Source organism: Symphodus melops (assembly GCF_947650265.1).
Source record: "Symphodus melops genome assembly, chromosome: 5".
Lineage (NCBI taxonomy): Eukaryota > Metazoa > Chordata > Actinopteri > Labriformes > Labridae > Symphodus > Symphodus melops.
The window spans coordinates 16,469,269-16,487,791 of record NC_136695.1 but is presented as its reverse complement, the minus strand read 5'-3'; the positions used below and the strand labels follow the sequence as shown (position 1 = coordinate 16,487,791).

The window sequence follows — 18,523 nt, the reverse complement described above, 5'->3', positions numbered from 1 at the left end:
ACTAAAACTATAAGAAGTAAAAATGACCCAAATGTGACAAAAAGTTAGAAGCATTTCTGTCTTCAAACCAATACTGAGACTACAAGCTAAAGTGTAAACACTGCTCTGGATCTGAAAATGCTCTGTTTGGTTAGACCACTCCCCCTGGATCACTAAAAAGAAATGGACCCTCCTGCCTTATGCAGCATTTCAAAGAAAAAAAACGTGACTTAATCCTCTTCTTAGCCGATGGAACGTAAGGCTGCAGATATCTGCTTCCATTTAATCGTATCCTCCTTGGGTCAGCCTTTTGTCTGTTCTGTTGTTCTTTTTCCCTCTCAACTTTTGTTTTGGCAACTTTTTCTTGCAGTAGAAAAAAAAATGAGGAAAGAGAAGAAATAAAGACAGGGCTGTTGATAACATCCCCAACTCCCCAACCCTTCACAAGTTGCCTTCTCAAGACTGTTTGTGGCTAACATGTTAAAGAAAACCTTATTCTCAAATCTATCCATGGATTCAGCTTCTTCACAAGAGTTTTAGTTAAACTTTGAAAGAAAGCTTCCAATCACACCAAACCCTAGAGCGTTTATAAAATGACACTACTTAAAATGAGCCCCTGTTTGTATAAGAAGTCAGTCACCTAATTTCATGAGAAGAGACCAACCAGTCTCTCTTTCCAAAGAGCTGCAACACCTCCTGATGCAGCACAATCCAGCTCTCTCTCTGCCTCCTGCATAGTCCTATTAATAAAAGCTGGCATCGCTGCCCTGTGCCGCACTGTGTTACCGGGTAATAATGTATTTTGTCAGAGAGAGGAATATGAATGGCTGTGCTTGTGTGCATGTGTGTGTGTGTGTTTGGCTCAGTGGGGGAATATTGTAGCTTCCAGGGCCCTCTTGTAATATACGAGGGACCACAGAGAATATCACAACTCTAAAACATCAATTACCTTTTCCTATTTCTTCCTCTCGGTCCCCCCCCTCCCCCCCCCCCCCCCCCCCCCCCTCTCTCTTTGTCTCTCTCCCTTCGCATCTCTCAATGCAGTAAATATCATGTAACCTTGTCATCAGCGTCCCCTCTGCTTTTATTTGACAGTGAAATATGCAGCAGCGATGAATAACAAAGTGTGTGTTTGTGTTTTTTCTCGCTCTCTTTATTTCTGTTTATCAGCTGATTTGTTAAAGATTAATAATTTTGGTTTTGTCTGAAATAAGAGTACAGATTGTGTGTACGGATGAATAGTCTGTACTTGGCCGTCTTTCTTACTCTACTTTGTGTGTTTCTCTGCAGCCATGCCATCCTAATGTGTTGAATCACAGTCACAAACACACTGAGATTATTCTATCTGTGTCAATGGCCTTCTGTCTATTCCTGTTTAAGAAGCTCCAATGTGTGTACTGAGAATATATATGTGTGTGTGTGTGTGTGTGTGTGTGTGTGTGTGTGTTTGTGCAAATACATTATACCTCTTTTCCTTTGCTGAGGAAAAATAAAAGTAATGTGATTCTGTAAATGGATATATGGACAATTTATACCAGATAAAAATGTTTACTTAAGTTTTAAAATCAGACAATTTTGACTTCATATGCTAAATGAATCACATCTTAAGTAATGGGTTACGCTACAAAACAGTTCAAATGACAAACTTGTGACGAATATGATGACAAACATGAAAAGGACGTTATCTTTATCAATAACCACATTAAAGCTTACTACTGTAGCTTCTGCAGGACTCCCTCAAAAATGTTTTTTAACCTCAATGGGCCTCCTCCTGGATAAATAAAAGTTAAATAATTTTTTTTTTGAAAAAAAAGCCCAACCCATTTTTTTTTTACCCTCAAGACATGTAAGGGCTGTTAAGTTTGTTTTTTTCTGTAGAGAAAGTAAAATACTGTCTGATCCTCGAACTATTCAATTGCGCAATAAAGATGATCAGGAGGAGGCGTGAAACCACAAGATAGACCTATCTATCTATTTATCCTCCAACGATTAGTTTTTCATTAGGAGTTTGTGATTTCAGGTTTTTGTGTGTTCAATTGTATTTGAAAAAACTTTAAAACACCTTTTTTTGCAGGTGTTATGAACCTCCCCTTGATATCTCCATCACCTTGAATTTGTTATTGCACTCTAATTGGCTTTTGTTTGTTTTTTAAAAGTTATTTCACACCACAGGAATTGTACTTTCAGATGGTGTAAAACCTGTGAGCTGCCAGATTTTTCACAAGTGGGTGTGATGCACTGAATCATCACTCAGAGTATCTTAATTAAAATTTCAAACATAGCAATTATGTAATTGCCTCTGATCTGTAGGTTTTGCTGGCATTTTTCATAAACTGTTGTTTTGGGCAAAAAGCCTTTTGTGTGAAAGCATCAAAAGTTGCTCCAAGTAGTTTCTTAATTTAAGTTTTAATTTCTCTTGATTATTCTTCTTATAAGTCATTTAAACATGATAAAATACTCTTAAACTGTAGCAACACTTGCTTACTTATCTGTTCCCTGTGTGTGTGTGTGTGTGTGTGTGTGTGTGTGTGTGTGTGTGTGTGTGTGTGTGCATGTGTGTGTAGGTGTGTTTGGGTTTGACTGAATAAAAGCATCAGGAGGGATATTATTGCTGGCATCTTGGGAGAATGCACATCAGCCAACATCTAAACAGCAGCACCTCATTTATCACACACGGCCTGTCCTCTCCGACCCCGTCCTGTAATTTGTGGAACCTTTAACGGTGTTAACTGTCCTGTTTTATGAGGTCTCCGCTAATACTGAAGTGCAGAGATAAATCTTCTCAACACTTAATCCATGACTGTATTTTGGACTCGGCTGTGTGCACTGACCTGCAGAGAGGTGGATAGAGGAGAAATGGGGCGGGAGATTGAGCACAGCAGGGTGGCATGAAGGTACAGAGACGGTCCCGTGCACCCAAGGGTTAGGGGCTGGATCTTTCCACAAATCAAATTTATGTCTACAACTGTCAAAGCACAGTGCAACAAGACACCACACCCCTACCTCTTCTGACCTTTGGCTGAATGAGTGTGTGGATATAAATCCTCATTAGAGAAAAGACATTCTTAGACATGCTGCAGGTAATTTGACTGAGGAATTACTTTTGGCTGATTTGACAGATTTTGGTGTTGTGAACTGCAATGACTGAATAAATGCTTCAGGTAAAAAAAAAAAATATGCTAAAAAAAATCAGATCAGCTTGACATGACTGAGATTAAAAAATAATTCTTTTTTTTTAACCTTTGACTTCACCAGAATTTAAATCAGCAAATTAACTTCTCTGTTTGTTTTTTTACAGTTGTCTGCACTAAATTTACAATGACATGATGTTTTTTTATATGTCAAATGTAGAACGTTTATTATTGTTGATGCTGGATACAAATCTGCCTGTTTATGCTTTTTTGTATAGGGTGTTTCTGGAGGCCAGGGCTCGTCTGGTAGAGACGGCCCACCTGGACCAAGGGTAAGAAACCACACTGCCATCACATCCACTTGTTATTGTTTCACAGAGTGAATGAATCGTTCTATTGTCCCACTGCATCATTGACAAGGAGTTGGTATAATCGAGGATATAAGAAAACAGTCTTTTTATATATATATATATAAACAGGAGCTTTTTTAAAAGCAGTTTAACACAACACGGAACTTCTGCCGTGTTGTTTAAAAAATAAACATTGGGCAAAGATAGTGTAACATTACTATGTATGTGTGGCCTGCATCCATCACAAACTGAAGAGGATGCTCTTAGATCCATTTAAAAATTATGAAGTTATGACAGATAAGATTTACTGCACTTCTGCAGCTGTGTTGCATGTTCTGCTTTGTGTCTTCATAAAAGCGTGCAAGTCTTCCCCTGATTGTAGAAAACCACTTCCTCTAGACCCCATTCAGAAAGACTCTGACTGCAGGTGGCTGACAGAGAACAATACCTAACTGGGCTGCAAATACCAAAACTATAATGCTGTCAGAGTGTAAAGCAGAGAGAAGACATTTCTATCCAAATACGTAATGTGATAGGACTGGCTCCTGTGAGGTGAACAACTGGATCACATCATTTATCTGCTGTCTCTTTGTTGGCTGACAGGGGATCATCCCCTCAGTGCTCATCTGCACCAGAAGTCATGTGTAGTTTTTTAGGCTTGTCACATGGTCTCCTTCAGGACACTCGGTTTTTGGCTCAGGACTCTTCTGTTGCTGCCAGACAAGTTTGAAGTTCATGAACTTATAGGAAGAACAGCATAAACCCACGTTCTCTTCTGGTTTTTGCAAGTGCCAGTGTAAACTATAACACTTTAAAATCACATCTGGCTTCCATTCTTTTTAGTTCTCTGAGTTAGGACTTCATTTCCTATATTTTCTTTAAAAGCCACCAGGCTAAAGGTTTCAGACGGTTGGAACAGTAGGGATACATAATGCCAGCAGACACCAAGAGTGAGACTTTGTCTGTATCCATCAATTTTATATGACTGCAGTTTGATCATACTGTATACGAATCTACAAAGGTTAGATTAGATGAGAAAAACTGGTATACTGATGAATATAGACGATGGTTTTAGTGTGAAAGGTGCTTTTGTTACTTGTGGGGATAGCATTAAACTTGCTACTAATATCTGTCATACATGATGATAATTGTATATATATATAGTTTAACTAAATGTCTATAAAGTAAGAACATATCAATAATATTAATTACAACAAATCATCTAATACTGTAACTCAGCTGTGAGCTTTTGGCTCACTGATAAAAGCTTGCACATTTGCAGTATTATGAAAATGCGGGCGGCCCAGGTTCAAATGTGACTTGTGGCTCTTTCCCCACACGTCATTCCCCACTCTTTCTCACTCCACATTTCCAGCTCTAAAAAAAAAAAAAGTGCACTCTCTTCAAAACAATGACGAGAGTACTGAAAATAACATGTCTTAAGAAGGGTAAAAATACAATTATGCAAGTTCTGCTTATAGTGAAAGAGAACAAAAAAAGAGTCCACATTACAGGTTTAGATAGAAAAATAACTCAAGCCAGATCTCTGATAACTCAAATCAAACCTTTCTGAATGTGGCCTTTTGGATACTTTCACGTCTACATCCAAGATTTAGTTGAGTTTTGATTGTTGTTGTTCTTGTCTGATACTTGAATGCTTTGTTTTCTATGCAATGCTCAGCACTTTGGATCAACTATGTTTTGTTTAAAGGGCTATATAAAGTTGAGTTAAGTTATATATTGCTCGAAGAAGAGGCAGTGATTAAATCACACAAGTATTAACATTTCTCTATAAGAAAACTTAACAGTTTTATAAAAATACGTGAGACCTTTAAACTCTTTGCTGCATAGATCTAAGACTCTAGAGCCCACAGTGTTAACCCCTAACCCACACCATCTATCAGAATACAATGCATGTTAATTAAGTCATCATTAACTGTAGAGTACTCATGTTAAATTAAAACGGGGAATTGTTAATTACAACAAACACAAAAAATCTTCGTGTGTAGCCCGAAATACGTATGTCTCATCAAATGACACAACTCTCTTGTGTGTTATTTGTAAACTTTGTTCTCGAGAGAAAAAAAATGGCTACACTAAATCCTGTAAAACCACAAAGAGATGATTCTGTACTATATATCAGCCACCAGACACATCAGGAAACTAATCAGATCAGCGTTTCCAAATAATAGCAGCTGCTGTAGCCTCACACTCTGGCGTCTACAGCAGCATGCTTACTTAATGTTTTCTTTATTTTCAGCAGATGTAGTGAGTAGTGCTACACACCAATTATTTCCTCTAACAACTATTCATTGATAGCGATGAAAAAAAGGTAAAAAGGAAACTGCTTAGAAATGGATAGTGAGTCATGAAGCTTCAGTTTTTTAGAATAGTTTGACCCATAAACTCATCTGTCGAATCCAAAGTGTACTGAGCAGAACAGATGAAGCAGCACATAGCCTTGTGTTAATTCACAGAAAAACATACTATCATCACACTGCACCGTCTGCTGGTCAAACACTGTGCTGAGGTGCATAAAACAAACAAAAAAATCTGGCTCATTGTAATACATCAATACTGCAGCGACCAGATAGATAAGAGGATACTTCCATACATTTCTCCTGGGGTTTGTCCATATCACTATGGAATTTCTCCCTCTGCTATAGGAGGTTTCATAACAACATGTGGGCACTCATGTCACCTTTTAACTCAATATCACTTTGACTCACAGCTGTTTAAGATTTTAAGTTATAGTAAAGACTTATTATTTAGCAACATTAAGTCAGACTATACTGCAGGACAATCACAATGCTCAAAGTTTTCTAAAATTCAAAAGTTTAAGAATCTGTTTGGGGTTGTTTCAGTCTGCATACAAAATCTTCGGCCCAACTCTTTGAGACATTCGGTCAGACTGTGAATCTGTTGAAGCACGCGTCAAGAAATAGAACTGCAGTATTACATTTTAACGAACCTGGCTCTTGTGTGAGAAGATAGAAGGCTGCATTGCCTATTTAAACTTTGAGTTAAACAAGTTTGTGTTATAACATAAAACAAGTTTGTATTATAATAGATTCAATATGGAGACTGTTTTCTTGTGTGTCAACGAGCTGACTGTCAGTTAAGTGTCAACTCAAAGGCTTAGTTGCTTCACTGTGAGACATTTTGTAAACGTTTTTTTGGCCTGAGATAGTGATTTTTTCTTTTATTACCGAGCTAATGCTACAATTTGAAAGGAATTTAAAGTGAGAGGTGTGTGACATTGGGAGACTTTGAAAACCAATGCCTCCTCCAGAGTCCCATTAGTTGGTTCACCAGGACAAGTGTTTCCTGCGTGACACAAGAGGGACTCTCACTGAGGAGCTTTGTCATGTTATGTCCTGACTTGGATTTTAAGTAAGAAAAGAAGAACGCAGAGTTTAGTTGATTTATTTGTAGTGTAAAATTGCCCATGAGATTTAAACGCGGCTTTAAATTTCCACAGGGGAAATTCCTGCTCCAATGTGTGCCGCCTCTCTTTGTTTTATCGAATGGGATTAAAAAAATCTGTACAAGCTAAACAGGACAGATGTCCAGAGTACATGCAAACACACTGGGCAAAAATCATCAGTTTTTTGTTTTTGTTTGTTTGTTTGTTTTTTTGGGGGGGTGCTACTTATGAGATATTAAACCAATTTTTATTCAAATGTCTAGCACCATGTCATTCTCAGTTCTAGGGCAAAAACATTTAATGCACAGCTTGACTTTAACAAGGGGAAGAATTGAGTGGTAGAGTGCCATGTTGTAAAAGTACCAGCCTTCACAAAGTAAACTCAGACATCCAAAGCTCAAGTGAAAGGATCAGCTGAACCTCAGGTGAAGCTTTTTCCAGGACAATCTTTTGCTTAGCTACCCTCATACAAGTGTGTCATTATCAGCTCTGAACTGAGGATTAACAAAGCCATCATCATGTTATTCTATATCATGTCATTATACACAAAAACAGACTACAGGGCTGTCATCCAGCAGGTTTGAATGGTTTTTTTTTTTTTTTTTAAACCACAGCGTCATGAAGAACACATTAAACGGTGAGAATCATTTTAAACACCCTGATTCAACTAAAATAGAGACTGTGTAAATCCAGTCAGGAGGAAGGCACCATGTGTTTTGTCTAAAAGTGAACTCAACCACAGAGCTTAGGTTGGAGTAACTCGTCAGATATTTTGGTTGGACGATAACCAGTTCAAACAGATTCATTAGTTCTGAGTTGCTCTCCATCTGCTGTGTTTTTACTGTTAGTGTTCATTTTGTCTGGAGATATGCAGGAAATCCTTCCGCCATGGTATAAAGGGCTCATGCACAACTAAGCTTAACCCAAAGTTATAAAAGTTCCCCTATGGTAAAACACTCAGTTCACTCATTTGTGTCTCTCAGGGCCTGCCGGGTAATACTGGACCACAAGGGCGACAAGGGCCTTCTGGACCAATGGTAAAACTGGTGTTGTTAAAATGAGTACCTTTTTCCAGTTTGATCAACCTGATTAATGGATGGACTTCTGACTTTTTTGTAACTTTTCTCTTCCCCTTTTCTCAGGGAGCTCCAGGAGCACCAGGTTCGCCTGGACCTGGTGGCTTAGCAGGGTCCCAAGGAGATCAAGGACTTACTGTGAGTCAAAATGTTTTAATTTCATATTTTTTAATTCTAATATTGAGTTTGTTCAATTCAAAAGATATAGTGTAATGGATTTAGTGTGCAGGCTGGGGAAATAGTAACACATCTATAGTGTCATGATGACCTGACCTGAACCTCATTAATGAGCCTCCATTGAAGCCCAGACTGCTCATAAGCGGCCTGTGGTGTCGACTGTAAACTCGGCTCACATGTTCTCCCTCCACTAAGGAGACTATGACATAATTTATCCAAATTAACGAGGAGGACATGACCCCTCCACTGCTTCCTCTGGCTCCTTCTTTCCTTGCTACTGATTTCTTACCTTCAGATTTCTCCCATAATGCCTCCATAAAATTACATGAAACAAAAGTATCAGAGGTCCTATCACAAAAAATGACAGATTTGTTTCAATATCAATAACACTGTGGTTCGTTTCCAGAGCTGATAAGGAGCTTATGTTTGGTGGATTGTTTGTGTTTGTCTCTTGTTTTGTTCCACTCTCTGATTGCCCTCACATTCACTGGAAACACTGTGTTTGTGTCAGACACATTTCTCATTATAACAAATGTAGAATTTAATCATAAGTTAAATCCTCTCACAAGGCTGACGTCTTTGAATAACCCAAAAATACAAAACCTTTTGCAGTTATCTCATAAGACGGCTTTCTAAAGAATAATAAATATTGGTGAGTAAGATCTTGTTGAGCCTTTCCAAAGAAAATGAAAGATGTGCAAATGACACAAGCAGGGAGAAAGATGCAGAGGAGAGGATGTTTGGTTCCAAACTGTGTGTAATGCTAACAGGAACAGATGATACTGAGATGGCAGTGACAGCTAATCTAGTCTCAGGTCAGCTCTGCAGGCCAGCAGCAGAGTTTGGCTCAGAGCAGAAGAGCTATAAATCACTAAACAAGCCCCGGACTCCTCACATACACCAATACACACAGATATACACAACCTCTCTCAGCGCATTAATGTATGCACTGGCAGCAAACACGGACAGAAAGAGAAAAATAGCTATATCAAATCTTACTTTCCTGAGCCATGATCTCTAAAGTTTGTTTCAAACTTTGCTTTAACATCAAATTGCTGATTCAGTTCCTGTTCTGCCCCTTTGACCCTTCGCCAGGTCTCTGCCGCAGGGGATCATTTTTCTTTCTGAAGAAGAATATCTTTATACATTATCTGAAATTTAAATCTTCAGGGAAATCTAACACTTTTCTTCATCCCAAAGACACAGAAACCTTGTGAAAGTCAGAACAACCGCCACTGTTTTCAGGGGGACACTAAGTTTGTAACACCTGTTCCTCTTCGAATATAACAATGCACAGTGGAAGCACTTACAGAACTGTCCACTCTCTTGAGCTTGTTTAGGTTAAGGAAATATTTTCTATACCTTTCAAGATCAATATTCATTCATCTGAAATGTGTGGATTTTTTTTTACTGGTTATGACCTACGCATGACCTATAAAAACACAACATACCATCAGCTAGAAGACGAGAAGATATTCTTAATGCTTGTCATCACTTCCATTGAGTCAGACAAAGTGATTAAGTGATTTACAGCACACAGACTGAAAGGGCTTTGTTTACATTTTCATAGATTTACATCAAAACCTGGATGTTGTTGCTGTTTCGTAAACTTCTGTTTTTACATCTGTCGTAACAAATCTACCACGTTATCTCAGCATTCGAGGATGTCCTCAGAGTGTCTCACCTGGGTTTTTCAATTCATCTTATTTCACTCGGTAGAAAAACCAGAATGTTTTCTTAACAAAAAAAAGAAAAGAAAAAATGTTCTTGTGACTGAGCCATTGGAGAGGATATTAATGTACCTCCAACTGTGCTTTGCTTGGGAAAGATTCTGCCTTTGCAAGGCATTATGGGAAGATACTTTTGGTAAAATAATAAAGAAATCTGACTTTTTGTTTTTTTTAACAAGCGATACTCTTGTCCTTCTAAGCCCAGATACTTTTGGCTCCCAAACAGTTTGATTTGGTTTTTCCATGTACCCCTGATAAGACAGCAGACATTTATATGCCCTGAAAGACCCAGGAGGAGCACCAGACAGACACAAAGAGGGGGTCCAGAGGAGGAATTATTGTGGAGTTATGCTCTCCAATTCAACAGCTGTGTCAAATGTTGGCACTGGCTTTATATCATCTGCTATAATATGCATCTGACAGACATGCCAGGCATTTTACACACTTTCTCTATCCTTCCTTTTCCACTAAGCCCCCTGCTCAAACACGCACACAGTCTGTCATTTGGTGGTCAAGGACGCTTTTCTTTCGAAGATAAACAACCTTTATTCAATAGAATCAAAGTGACATTTATCGTATCAGCGCATGCTACCGTGGCCAAGAAATACATGTCTTTTATTGGCCTCCTGATTACAATGCGTTACACTGCAAAACGTATTCAAAGGCTTTTATGTGTTTGGCAGGGTTTTGTGCGGATGTGTGTGTGTGTTGTGATCAGATATGCATCTGTGTGCTTTACAGTATTGGCACTAGCTGTGTGCAAAGAGCTCATCCAAGGCACAGAAACGAGTGTTTGTGGGCACAAAAGCTTATGTGTTTGTGAGTTGTCACAGGACACAAAGACCCAAGACATACTTTAATGTAAAAGAGTTTAGATATACTGTAGGAGCTGTTAGAGCAGACAGGAAAGGATGTGTTTGTGTGTATGTTTGTGGGATGAAGGTATAGAGATCAGAAGAGAGATGGAGTGTCATGTAATGAGGTTGGGTTTACTGCACATGTCCCAGTTAATTTATCCTCCTCCTGTGATTTTATTTTCCAGGGTCCTGCTGGTGTCAAAGGAGATAAGGGAGAAAGAGTAAGTCTTTCTACTTATTCACTTCACGCACTTGTTTTAGCAAATCAAGTTTAACAGCATCATTTTGCAACAGTAACACGTTTTGTTTTGGGTTTTTTTGCTCACACAATTATCCACTAATGCTTCACAATCTTGTTTTGAACAAACCAAATGACTCTCCAGTTCACATAACGTCTTTAACGCTTGTCTTTGGCAGAAAACATTCAGCTTATTTCCCACCATTTACTCCATGAGCCTCATTTAGAGGAACCTTAATTAAAATCTGTGTTCCCACTTCGAACTGGCAACAGAACAGAATGTGTATTTTTGCTGACACAGCTTCAGGGCCATCCTCTGCAAAGGACTTGCGATAGATGCTAATGATAATAACGAAGCTTAGACTGTGCAGTTGGATACATTCACAGTGCTTATTCTAGAAAAAACATTATCTTTAAGAGTGAAGTCAAAATCAACCAAGTTATTCACAAATGTTTTTATTATGTTTAACTATTGTGTATTCCTACTTCTTGTTATAGCTGCAGTAAATATGAGGGGCTCCAGACAGTGGAATCAAAGGAGAACACTCGTTTAAAACCAATAGACCTGCCAGCTAATTTATCATCCACTGTTACAAGTGTTCATAACCCAGCAGTTTATCAAATAAAAAAGATTATTAGGCAACTGTGTGGTTGTGTAGTATTAGAGTGTAAGAGCTCTGTGTTTGCCCTTCAGGGAGATGTGCAATCCCAAGCTGCTGTGCGTGCCATCGCACGGCAAGTGTGTGAGCAGCTCATCCAGAGTGAGTAATCCTTTAGTGAACACTTTAACACAAACGCATTCAAAGGGTACAACTTCTTCTAGCCTCCTGTATACTGTCCAAACTACTCTTTTGTCTGTTCTTAAGGTGTATTTTTAAATGTCAGAATTTAGAAATAGCAACCAATAGATAGAAGCTAAAACATCAACGGGCTTTTTCAATCCTTTTGCCTCCTCTACCTCTTGCAGGTCACTTGTCTCGCTATAACTCTATGCTGAACCAGATACCCGCCCAGTCATCAGTGTCAGTCCGAACAGTACCAGGACCGCCTGGAGAGCCAGGAAGGAGAGGCCTTCCAGGACCCCAGGGAGAGCAAGGCCCATCAGGCAGGCCGGGCTTCCCGGGTACGAGTGGCCAGAATGGACGACCAGGAGAGAGAGGTGAGAGAGGGGGAAGTTTCTAACTGTAGAAAAAGTTATTTATAGAATGTCCACATGTCCAGAGATAGATGCACGCAGGAGAAATATATGCTGCTATTTTCATACATACCCTATTTATTTTATTCTCAGTAATATACAGAGTGAACATAGTCAATCATGCTTCCCTTTACTGTTTGAATTCTGTCTAGACTCTCGGACTACGTGCTATTATTTATAATAGCATCAGAAAGAGTGAAGAGCATTTCTGAGTGTCTTTGCTGCAATAAGAAGGTGAAAGTCCAATCGGCAATAAGTATGTTCAAGAAAAAAGGAGAAATAATATGCAGCACAGTTTAAGTAAACAAAGTTTTCTTCATGTGATGCAATATGACGCTTTTTGCATCACATGAAGAAAACTTTCAAGCAAAGAAAAACACATTTTTCTCGTCTCAGGGCAAAATGAGGGTTGGATTCACGACCATTCAACACTACTACCATGTTTCTAATGATACACAGCTTCATGCAAATGGGTGAAGAATCCCTTTAAACGTTTAGGACAACAGAGCGCCTAAACTTTTTGGTAGTTTACAATAATCTAAGGGGTCATTGATTTGGAACTCTTTCTTCTTAGTAAAACCGAAAAAGCAAAGTTGAGGTCACCACAACGCTGCAGCCAACTCCTCGTCTCTCTCTGAGGCTTAAGGCTCAATTTACATTTAGTAGCACAACACACCAACCAAACTGTCAGGATTCAAAGGGCAATTTTTGATAACTTGGGTGCCAGGTTGGACAGAAAAGACTATCTCTGGTTCTTTTTTTTAAAACGTTGTTGAAAAACTTACCATTGGAGCATGTCATCTCAACAGCTCCAGTAAGAGCTTCAGCCACCCTGATTGTTTCTTACTTTTCTTGGTCTGGCTGCTGTCTGTCTGACTCACAGTGAGGTAAAGTGCAGGCCAAAAGACAGTAACTCCAGTATTGATGAGGTCATTCTCTCACCACGAGACCTCAGAGGAGTAATAGGCTTTATGAGGCTCCTTCTTCATCACTAAAACACGCACCAGTAACTGAAGAAGCTCACATCCTGTGAGGCTGCACACACAGACGGGTTAGGAAAGCTGAGAACTGTCAGGAAAATGTCCAACATGATTACGTCGTCCTGAGCGGTACAGACGTCCTGATACGCCCAGATAACATTTATGATGCGCTGCCACAAACACGCACACACTCACACACATGAACATGTTTTTTTTTATCTTGTTCTGAACTGAACTGAAACCAGAGCGTGGCAGAGAATAAAAAAGACGTATGACAAATTAAAGAACATTAGACATGTTGAAGTCATATAAAGATGATATCAGAAATTAACCGATGTAAATCTACATCACACATTCAATGTTGCATTGAGCACAGAAAGATCTTGTTTCAGCCTTAAAGAGAGAAAGATTGACAAGGCTGTCAGTGTAGAGAATACATTTCAATTTGAGCTCATGTTTTTACCCCTGCCTCACTATGCTAACTTCCTCTTTACTTATGCATTTGATTAAAACGATCATAAAGCAGCAGGGCAGAAAATCTGCAGTTCATCAAATTGACTGTGGTTCGCTCATATTAGAGCCTTCGAAGAATATTCCATTATGTCATTTCAACAGCTGCAACGCTGGACAGAAGCTCAAGACAACCAGGTTCATACATTTTATCAGATGGATCATTCAGGCATAAATTATTCAGCACATTTTCATAAAGGAATTAGTTGTGCTATTCACCTTCACATCTTAAAGTCCTGCTGACATAATACAGGAATACAAACTGCTAAATGTGCTGGGGTAACTTTGTAACATTATAAAAATAAGTACAAATAAGTAAATGTGTGACGTAGAATAAGAAACAAAGAGAATTTGAATGACTAAAGAAAGAAAAATCATTTTCCACGCAGGGGTTGGATCAAACTGATTAAGGACCTCTGAGGAGCGAGAAGACGATGGAATTGTGTCATTTAAAGTTTAATACTGATCAGTTTAAACTGTGTGTCTTTTCAGGTCTGACGGGAGAGAAAGGGGAGAAGGGGAATCCAGGTGTTGGGAATCAGGGACCTCGAGGACCGCCTGGACCTCCAGGTAAGACACCCTCGACCATTAAAACTGTCCCCAAGCAGATTGTTCAGCTAAAACAACTGAACCCTGTCCCTTTGATCCTAATACTAAAATGTTAGAATATTAGGAGATGCAATTTACACTTTTGGGAAAAAAACAGACTAATGTCATTCTATTTTTGCCACCAAGCCTGAGCTAGCCTGAAGGAAAGTTTTTCATTTCTTTCCCAGCTAACAAAATCAAGAGATGTTTCAAATATTGAACCAAAAGGAAGGCACAGAGACTTAATGTTTTTCACTTTGTCAAATCTCTGTCTGAGAGAAGCAAGCAGATGTTTTGGACCATGAATACAATTCGCTGTATTGATTTTCTCTGCTCTGCGTTGAGTTGAGAAGTTTGTGTTGTGAAAATATGTCAGTGCTGGGCGGTCAATACACACTCTGAACAAGCTCCCAAAAACTGATCTCTGATCTAATAATGGAGGGAAAAAAAGACTGAAAACTTAAAAATATTGAGGGAACAGTACAGGAGAGAGCCTCTCTCTCCTCATCCGCTGTGCTTTTGGAGGAATGTTTTTTGGGAAAGTAAATTTAGCACTTGGCACATGGCACTGCCCTCAAAATATTGATTTCATATTTCTGCCGGCTGCTGAAGTGAGTCCTGTTGGAGTGCTTTCTCTTGTGTAAACAGAAAATAGAAGCCTCAGGCTAAATTACAGTTGTTGCGTGTGCCCCCAGGACATTTACCATCAGCTCCCTCATCTGGAAATGGCAATCATGTCACGTCTTTCGTATGTTGTCACAGCCGCACAGAGAGGGATTTAGAACAGACAGTGTCAGTACAGTGACAGGAGGAGTCCTCGAAGGCATTTTTCAGTTTCTTTTCCCCTCTTTTTTCCGTTATCTGCTTTCATCAGGTGCCAAACCCCCAGAGTCTTGTTTACCAAACATTTATTGAGGACTAGCTCAGTGTAAATCTTTTACACAAACCTTTTCCCCATCTACAGGCATACCTGGGGAAGGACGGACAGGAAGTCAGGGTCCTCCTGGTCAGCCTGGTAGCCCTGGAACACCCGGGCGGTCAGGTAATCCAGGCAGCACAGGGCCAGCTGGCCCCGCAGGATACTGTGACCAGAACTCCTGTATGGGCTACAACGTCGGAGGTAAACCATTTTACTTTATACGCCACTTAAACGACTTTTAGTTTAAGTTTTTAAACTAAATCAAAATGAAGCAAAACGTAAAGTTTATCATGTATTCAAAGACTCTGAACTTAAAACGTAAGCTGGCTTCTTTGCCGTGGGCGTAAACAAACACACATGTGCATTGATTCGCTAAGAGGACATCACTGGAGTGTATTAAAAGTAAAACAATGCTAGTAGTGTTTTATGATTCTGGTTAGAATGGCTTATTCACGGTTTTGTTTTGTTTTTTTGGTGTATTATTAGATACGGTCAGATTCGTGACAGGGAATGTTTTCGTCATATAACAGAAGTAAATGAAAAAAAGACATCAAAGGGGTTTGACTTCATGTTAAGTTTTCACAGCTGGAGACAATTGTTTAAAGTCTGTTAGGCTCAGGCAATAGAAACAAAAACATTTGGACTGGAATATCTTTTCAAAAGTATTCATAAAACAAAAAACCCAGACTTTTCAAACAGTTTTTGCAGATTTAAACCATAGATATGAGCATTAATCAGTTTTCTTATTTACCTATTGTTTAAAGAAACCACCAGTGTGCACATTTGCTTTATTTACAATATTTTCTAATTTAGTGGCCCTTACCATTCAGACAGCATCTCTGCCCAGTTTTCCATCTTGTAAACCATCTTTTACATGTGTAAAACATTGAAATATAGTTTTCACAGTGACAGCTGGCGCTCAGATAGTTATTGTTCTCATAAAGCTTTTAGAGAATTGGACAGTAATCTGACTTTTATGGTTGTTCCACTGTGAAGTTTATACATTCATGTGCACATTGATGGATTAACAAGGTAACTGTGTCACTGACCAAAGCTATTTGTCTGCATTTAGAGTCAATAAAATATGCTGCTACACACATTCAGACACACGCATGTATTTTTGCCTACCAGCGAGTGCCTAGTGGTTGTGTCCTACGCCCCGTGTAAAGAAGCTATGTGTCGCATCCCCCCCCTTCTCCCAACATTTGCTGTCTCTCTTTAGCTGTCCTGTCCAATGAAGGCAAAAAAGGCCCAAACAAAAATGTAATTGTCTAATGTGTCAGCTCAGGTTAGATATGAACGCAGACTACAGCTTCTTTACACAGGGCGCACACAAACCACTATGCTACCATGATGAGGTGTTTCAGTGAAATATCATCCTTGAAAAGTAGCTGATGGTTGAGACATTACGTCATCCATTAAACAAGATTCATTTCAAATGAAAGAATTCCAGTCAAAGAAACGTTTGGTATTTTATGACCTAGACGTTTCTTGTTTTTCTCAACTGAAAAAGGATTCAGAACAACCTCCCTGCCCACTTAAAAAGAATCATATTAAAACACAATTTGTAGAGTAGTATTGGTGCTTCAACAGCACACACTTTTTGACCGTAAATTCAAGGTTGGAATTTTAAAATATATTTAAATATTACTTTCTTCAAACCCAAACCCATATCTGCTTTATATAATTGGTGTTTCTGTGTTGAGTATAAATCTGTATGAGCACTGACTTTGGCCTATCATAGCTCAATAACCAGCAGTCACAAGCTACGACAACATGGCAGTTTAAAGAACTGTGATTTCAATAAGATGTCTATCCTTCATTAAACAAGCATCATGTCAGGTTGTTTTTTTTGTGGGTACAAGCAAAAGGCCCATATAGGGTAGATGATTTATTGGAATCATTCTTTCTGCTGCCCTTAGTGTTGGATAACCACCAGAGCAAACTTTTATGTAAGACAGACATCTGTAACATTATACATTGCTTTCATTACTGCATATTGTTGAATTCATTCTCTTCTTTAGTAGGCCTATAGATGCGCAACCCCACGTTTTGAGAAATGATGTGACTTCCTATCAAGCTGAAGCTCGGTTCAGAAGAGTATACATCATAATGTGAAAGATGTTTGGAAACCTTAGAACTTCTTTGCTCCCTAAAGCTGCAGGATTGGAATTATGGTCAACCTATATAACACATGTCTTGCAGTAATAAAGCTACACAGAAACCTCTTGGCGAAGCTTAGCTTAGCATAAATAGAGAAAACAGGTACACAGCTTCTTCTCTGGTTCCTGGCTGAGAAATAGTCTGAAACGAAAGCCTCCCCTGTTCATCCTTTCCACGCTGTTTTTGTTTGTATTAAAGTAAATAGATAACATTTGAGTTTCCAAAGTTAAGAGTTTTTCTTGATTTTATTTTATTTGTTTTACTCTGGAACAAACCAGTCTCGCTATGTCCACTTTTTAACAAGCAGCAACTTCCTGAATAATGAGGCCAAAGTGGAAGGGCAACAATGTTTTTTGAGTGTCCGCTTGAGACTGGCTAAAAGACCTTAGCGTCCCATTAACACCCACGTAAGAAACCGATTTGACCGCAGAAATAAGGCATGTTTACGGCCTGGTCCAAAAAACAAGCTTGGTCTGAATAGTTCATGTCTTTATAGGTTTATTAAGAACTAGAGACCGGTAGTTGCATGTATTTAAGAAAAAGGTTACTGATTATTGTTCTCTAAAATGAATACATTACATCTGACTTCATTTGTTTCAGTTTGACTCGCTGTGCATGTTTCTCTTGGTAATCTCTCTTTGTAATCCCGGATTTCTGTGTTAGAAATCTTTATTTGCACTTTCTGTTTTTGAGAAAGAGAAATAGAGATCTGACACATTCCCCTCTTTTCAAAACACTTCGTGTGGAACTTTTCGTCTTCATTCTTTGATCAGAGCTACTTTCATTATGAAGTAATGAGAAAAAGTGTGAACACAAATGTCAACCTCAAATAACCCAACATCTGGTTGTTCTGTCGGTCGATGAGAGCGGTTTAATTCTGAGGTGTCGTTGGGCTTCCTGATGTGAGGTAACATCTTGTCTTCATTTGTTTCTCCTCCTCCCTCTGTCTCTTCCTCTTTCTGACTGAAGTTCAACAGGACTATGGGAATGATTACTGAAGAGCATTCTCCAACCGTCCTCCTCCTCCTCCTCCTCCACTCCACTAAACTGATAAAAAAAAATCCTTCAAGGCCTCCATATTTTTGAGAAATACTCCTAGTCTGTAATTACTGTAGCTTCAGACTTTACATTTCTAAAGACCTCCCATTTCTAATTAACTCAACAAATACTACTGTACTTGTTCTTTAACCTTCTGTAAATACA

At 38.9% G+C, this 18,523-nt stretch overlaps 1 protein-coding gene across 2 annotated transcripts in view; it reads left to right on the top strand.

The window, feature by feature from the left end:
- Window positions 1-18,416, top strand: part of col14a1a (collagen, type XIV, alpha 1a) — a 114,857-nt gene extending 96,441 nt beyond the window's left edge. The window contains exons 40-48 of one of the 2 annotated variants that reach the window (XM_079343187.1): window positions 3,389-3,442; window positions 7,871-7,924; window positions 8,030-8,101; window positions 10,913-10,948; window positions 11,660-11,726; window positions 11,933-12,124; window positions 14,143-14,220; window positions 15,203-15,358; window positions 18,290-18,416. In XM_079343187.1, the coding sequence (XP_079199313.1) occupies window positions 3,389-3,442; window positions 7,871-7,924; window positions 8,030-8,101; window positions 10,913-10,948; window positions 11,660-11,726; window positions 11,933-12,124; window positions 14,143-14,220; window positions 15,203-15,358; window positions 18,290-18,318 (738 nt within the window). In that variant the 3' untranslated portion in view covers window positions 18,319-18,416. The remainder of the gene's footprint in view (window positions 1-3,388; window positions 3,443-7,870; window positions 7,925-8,029; window positions 8,102-10,912; window positions 10,949-11,659; window positions 11,727-11,932; window positions 12,125-14,142; window positions 14,221-15,202; window positions 15,359-18,289) is intronic. The other variant, XM_079343188.1, reaches the window with a different exon arrangement.
- Window positions 18,417-18,523: the final 107 nt, after the last annotated feature.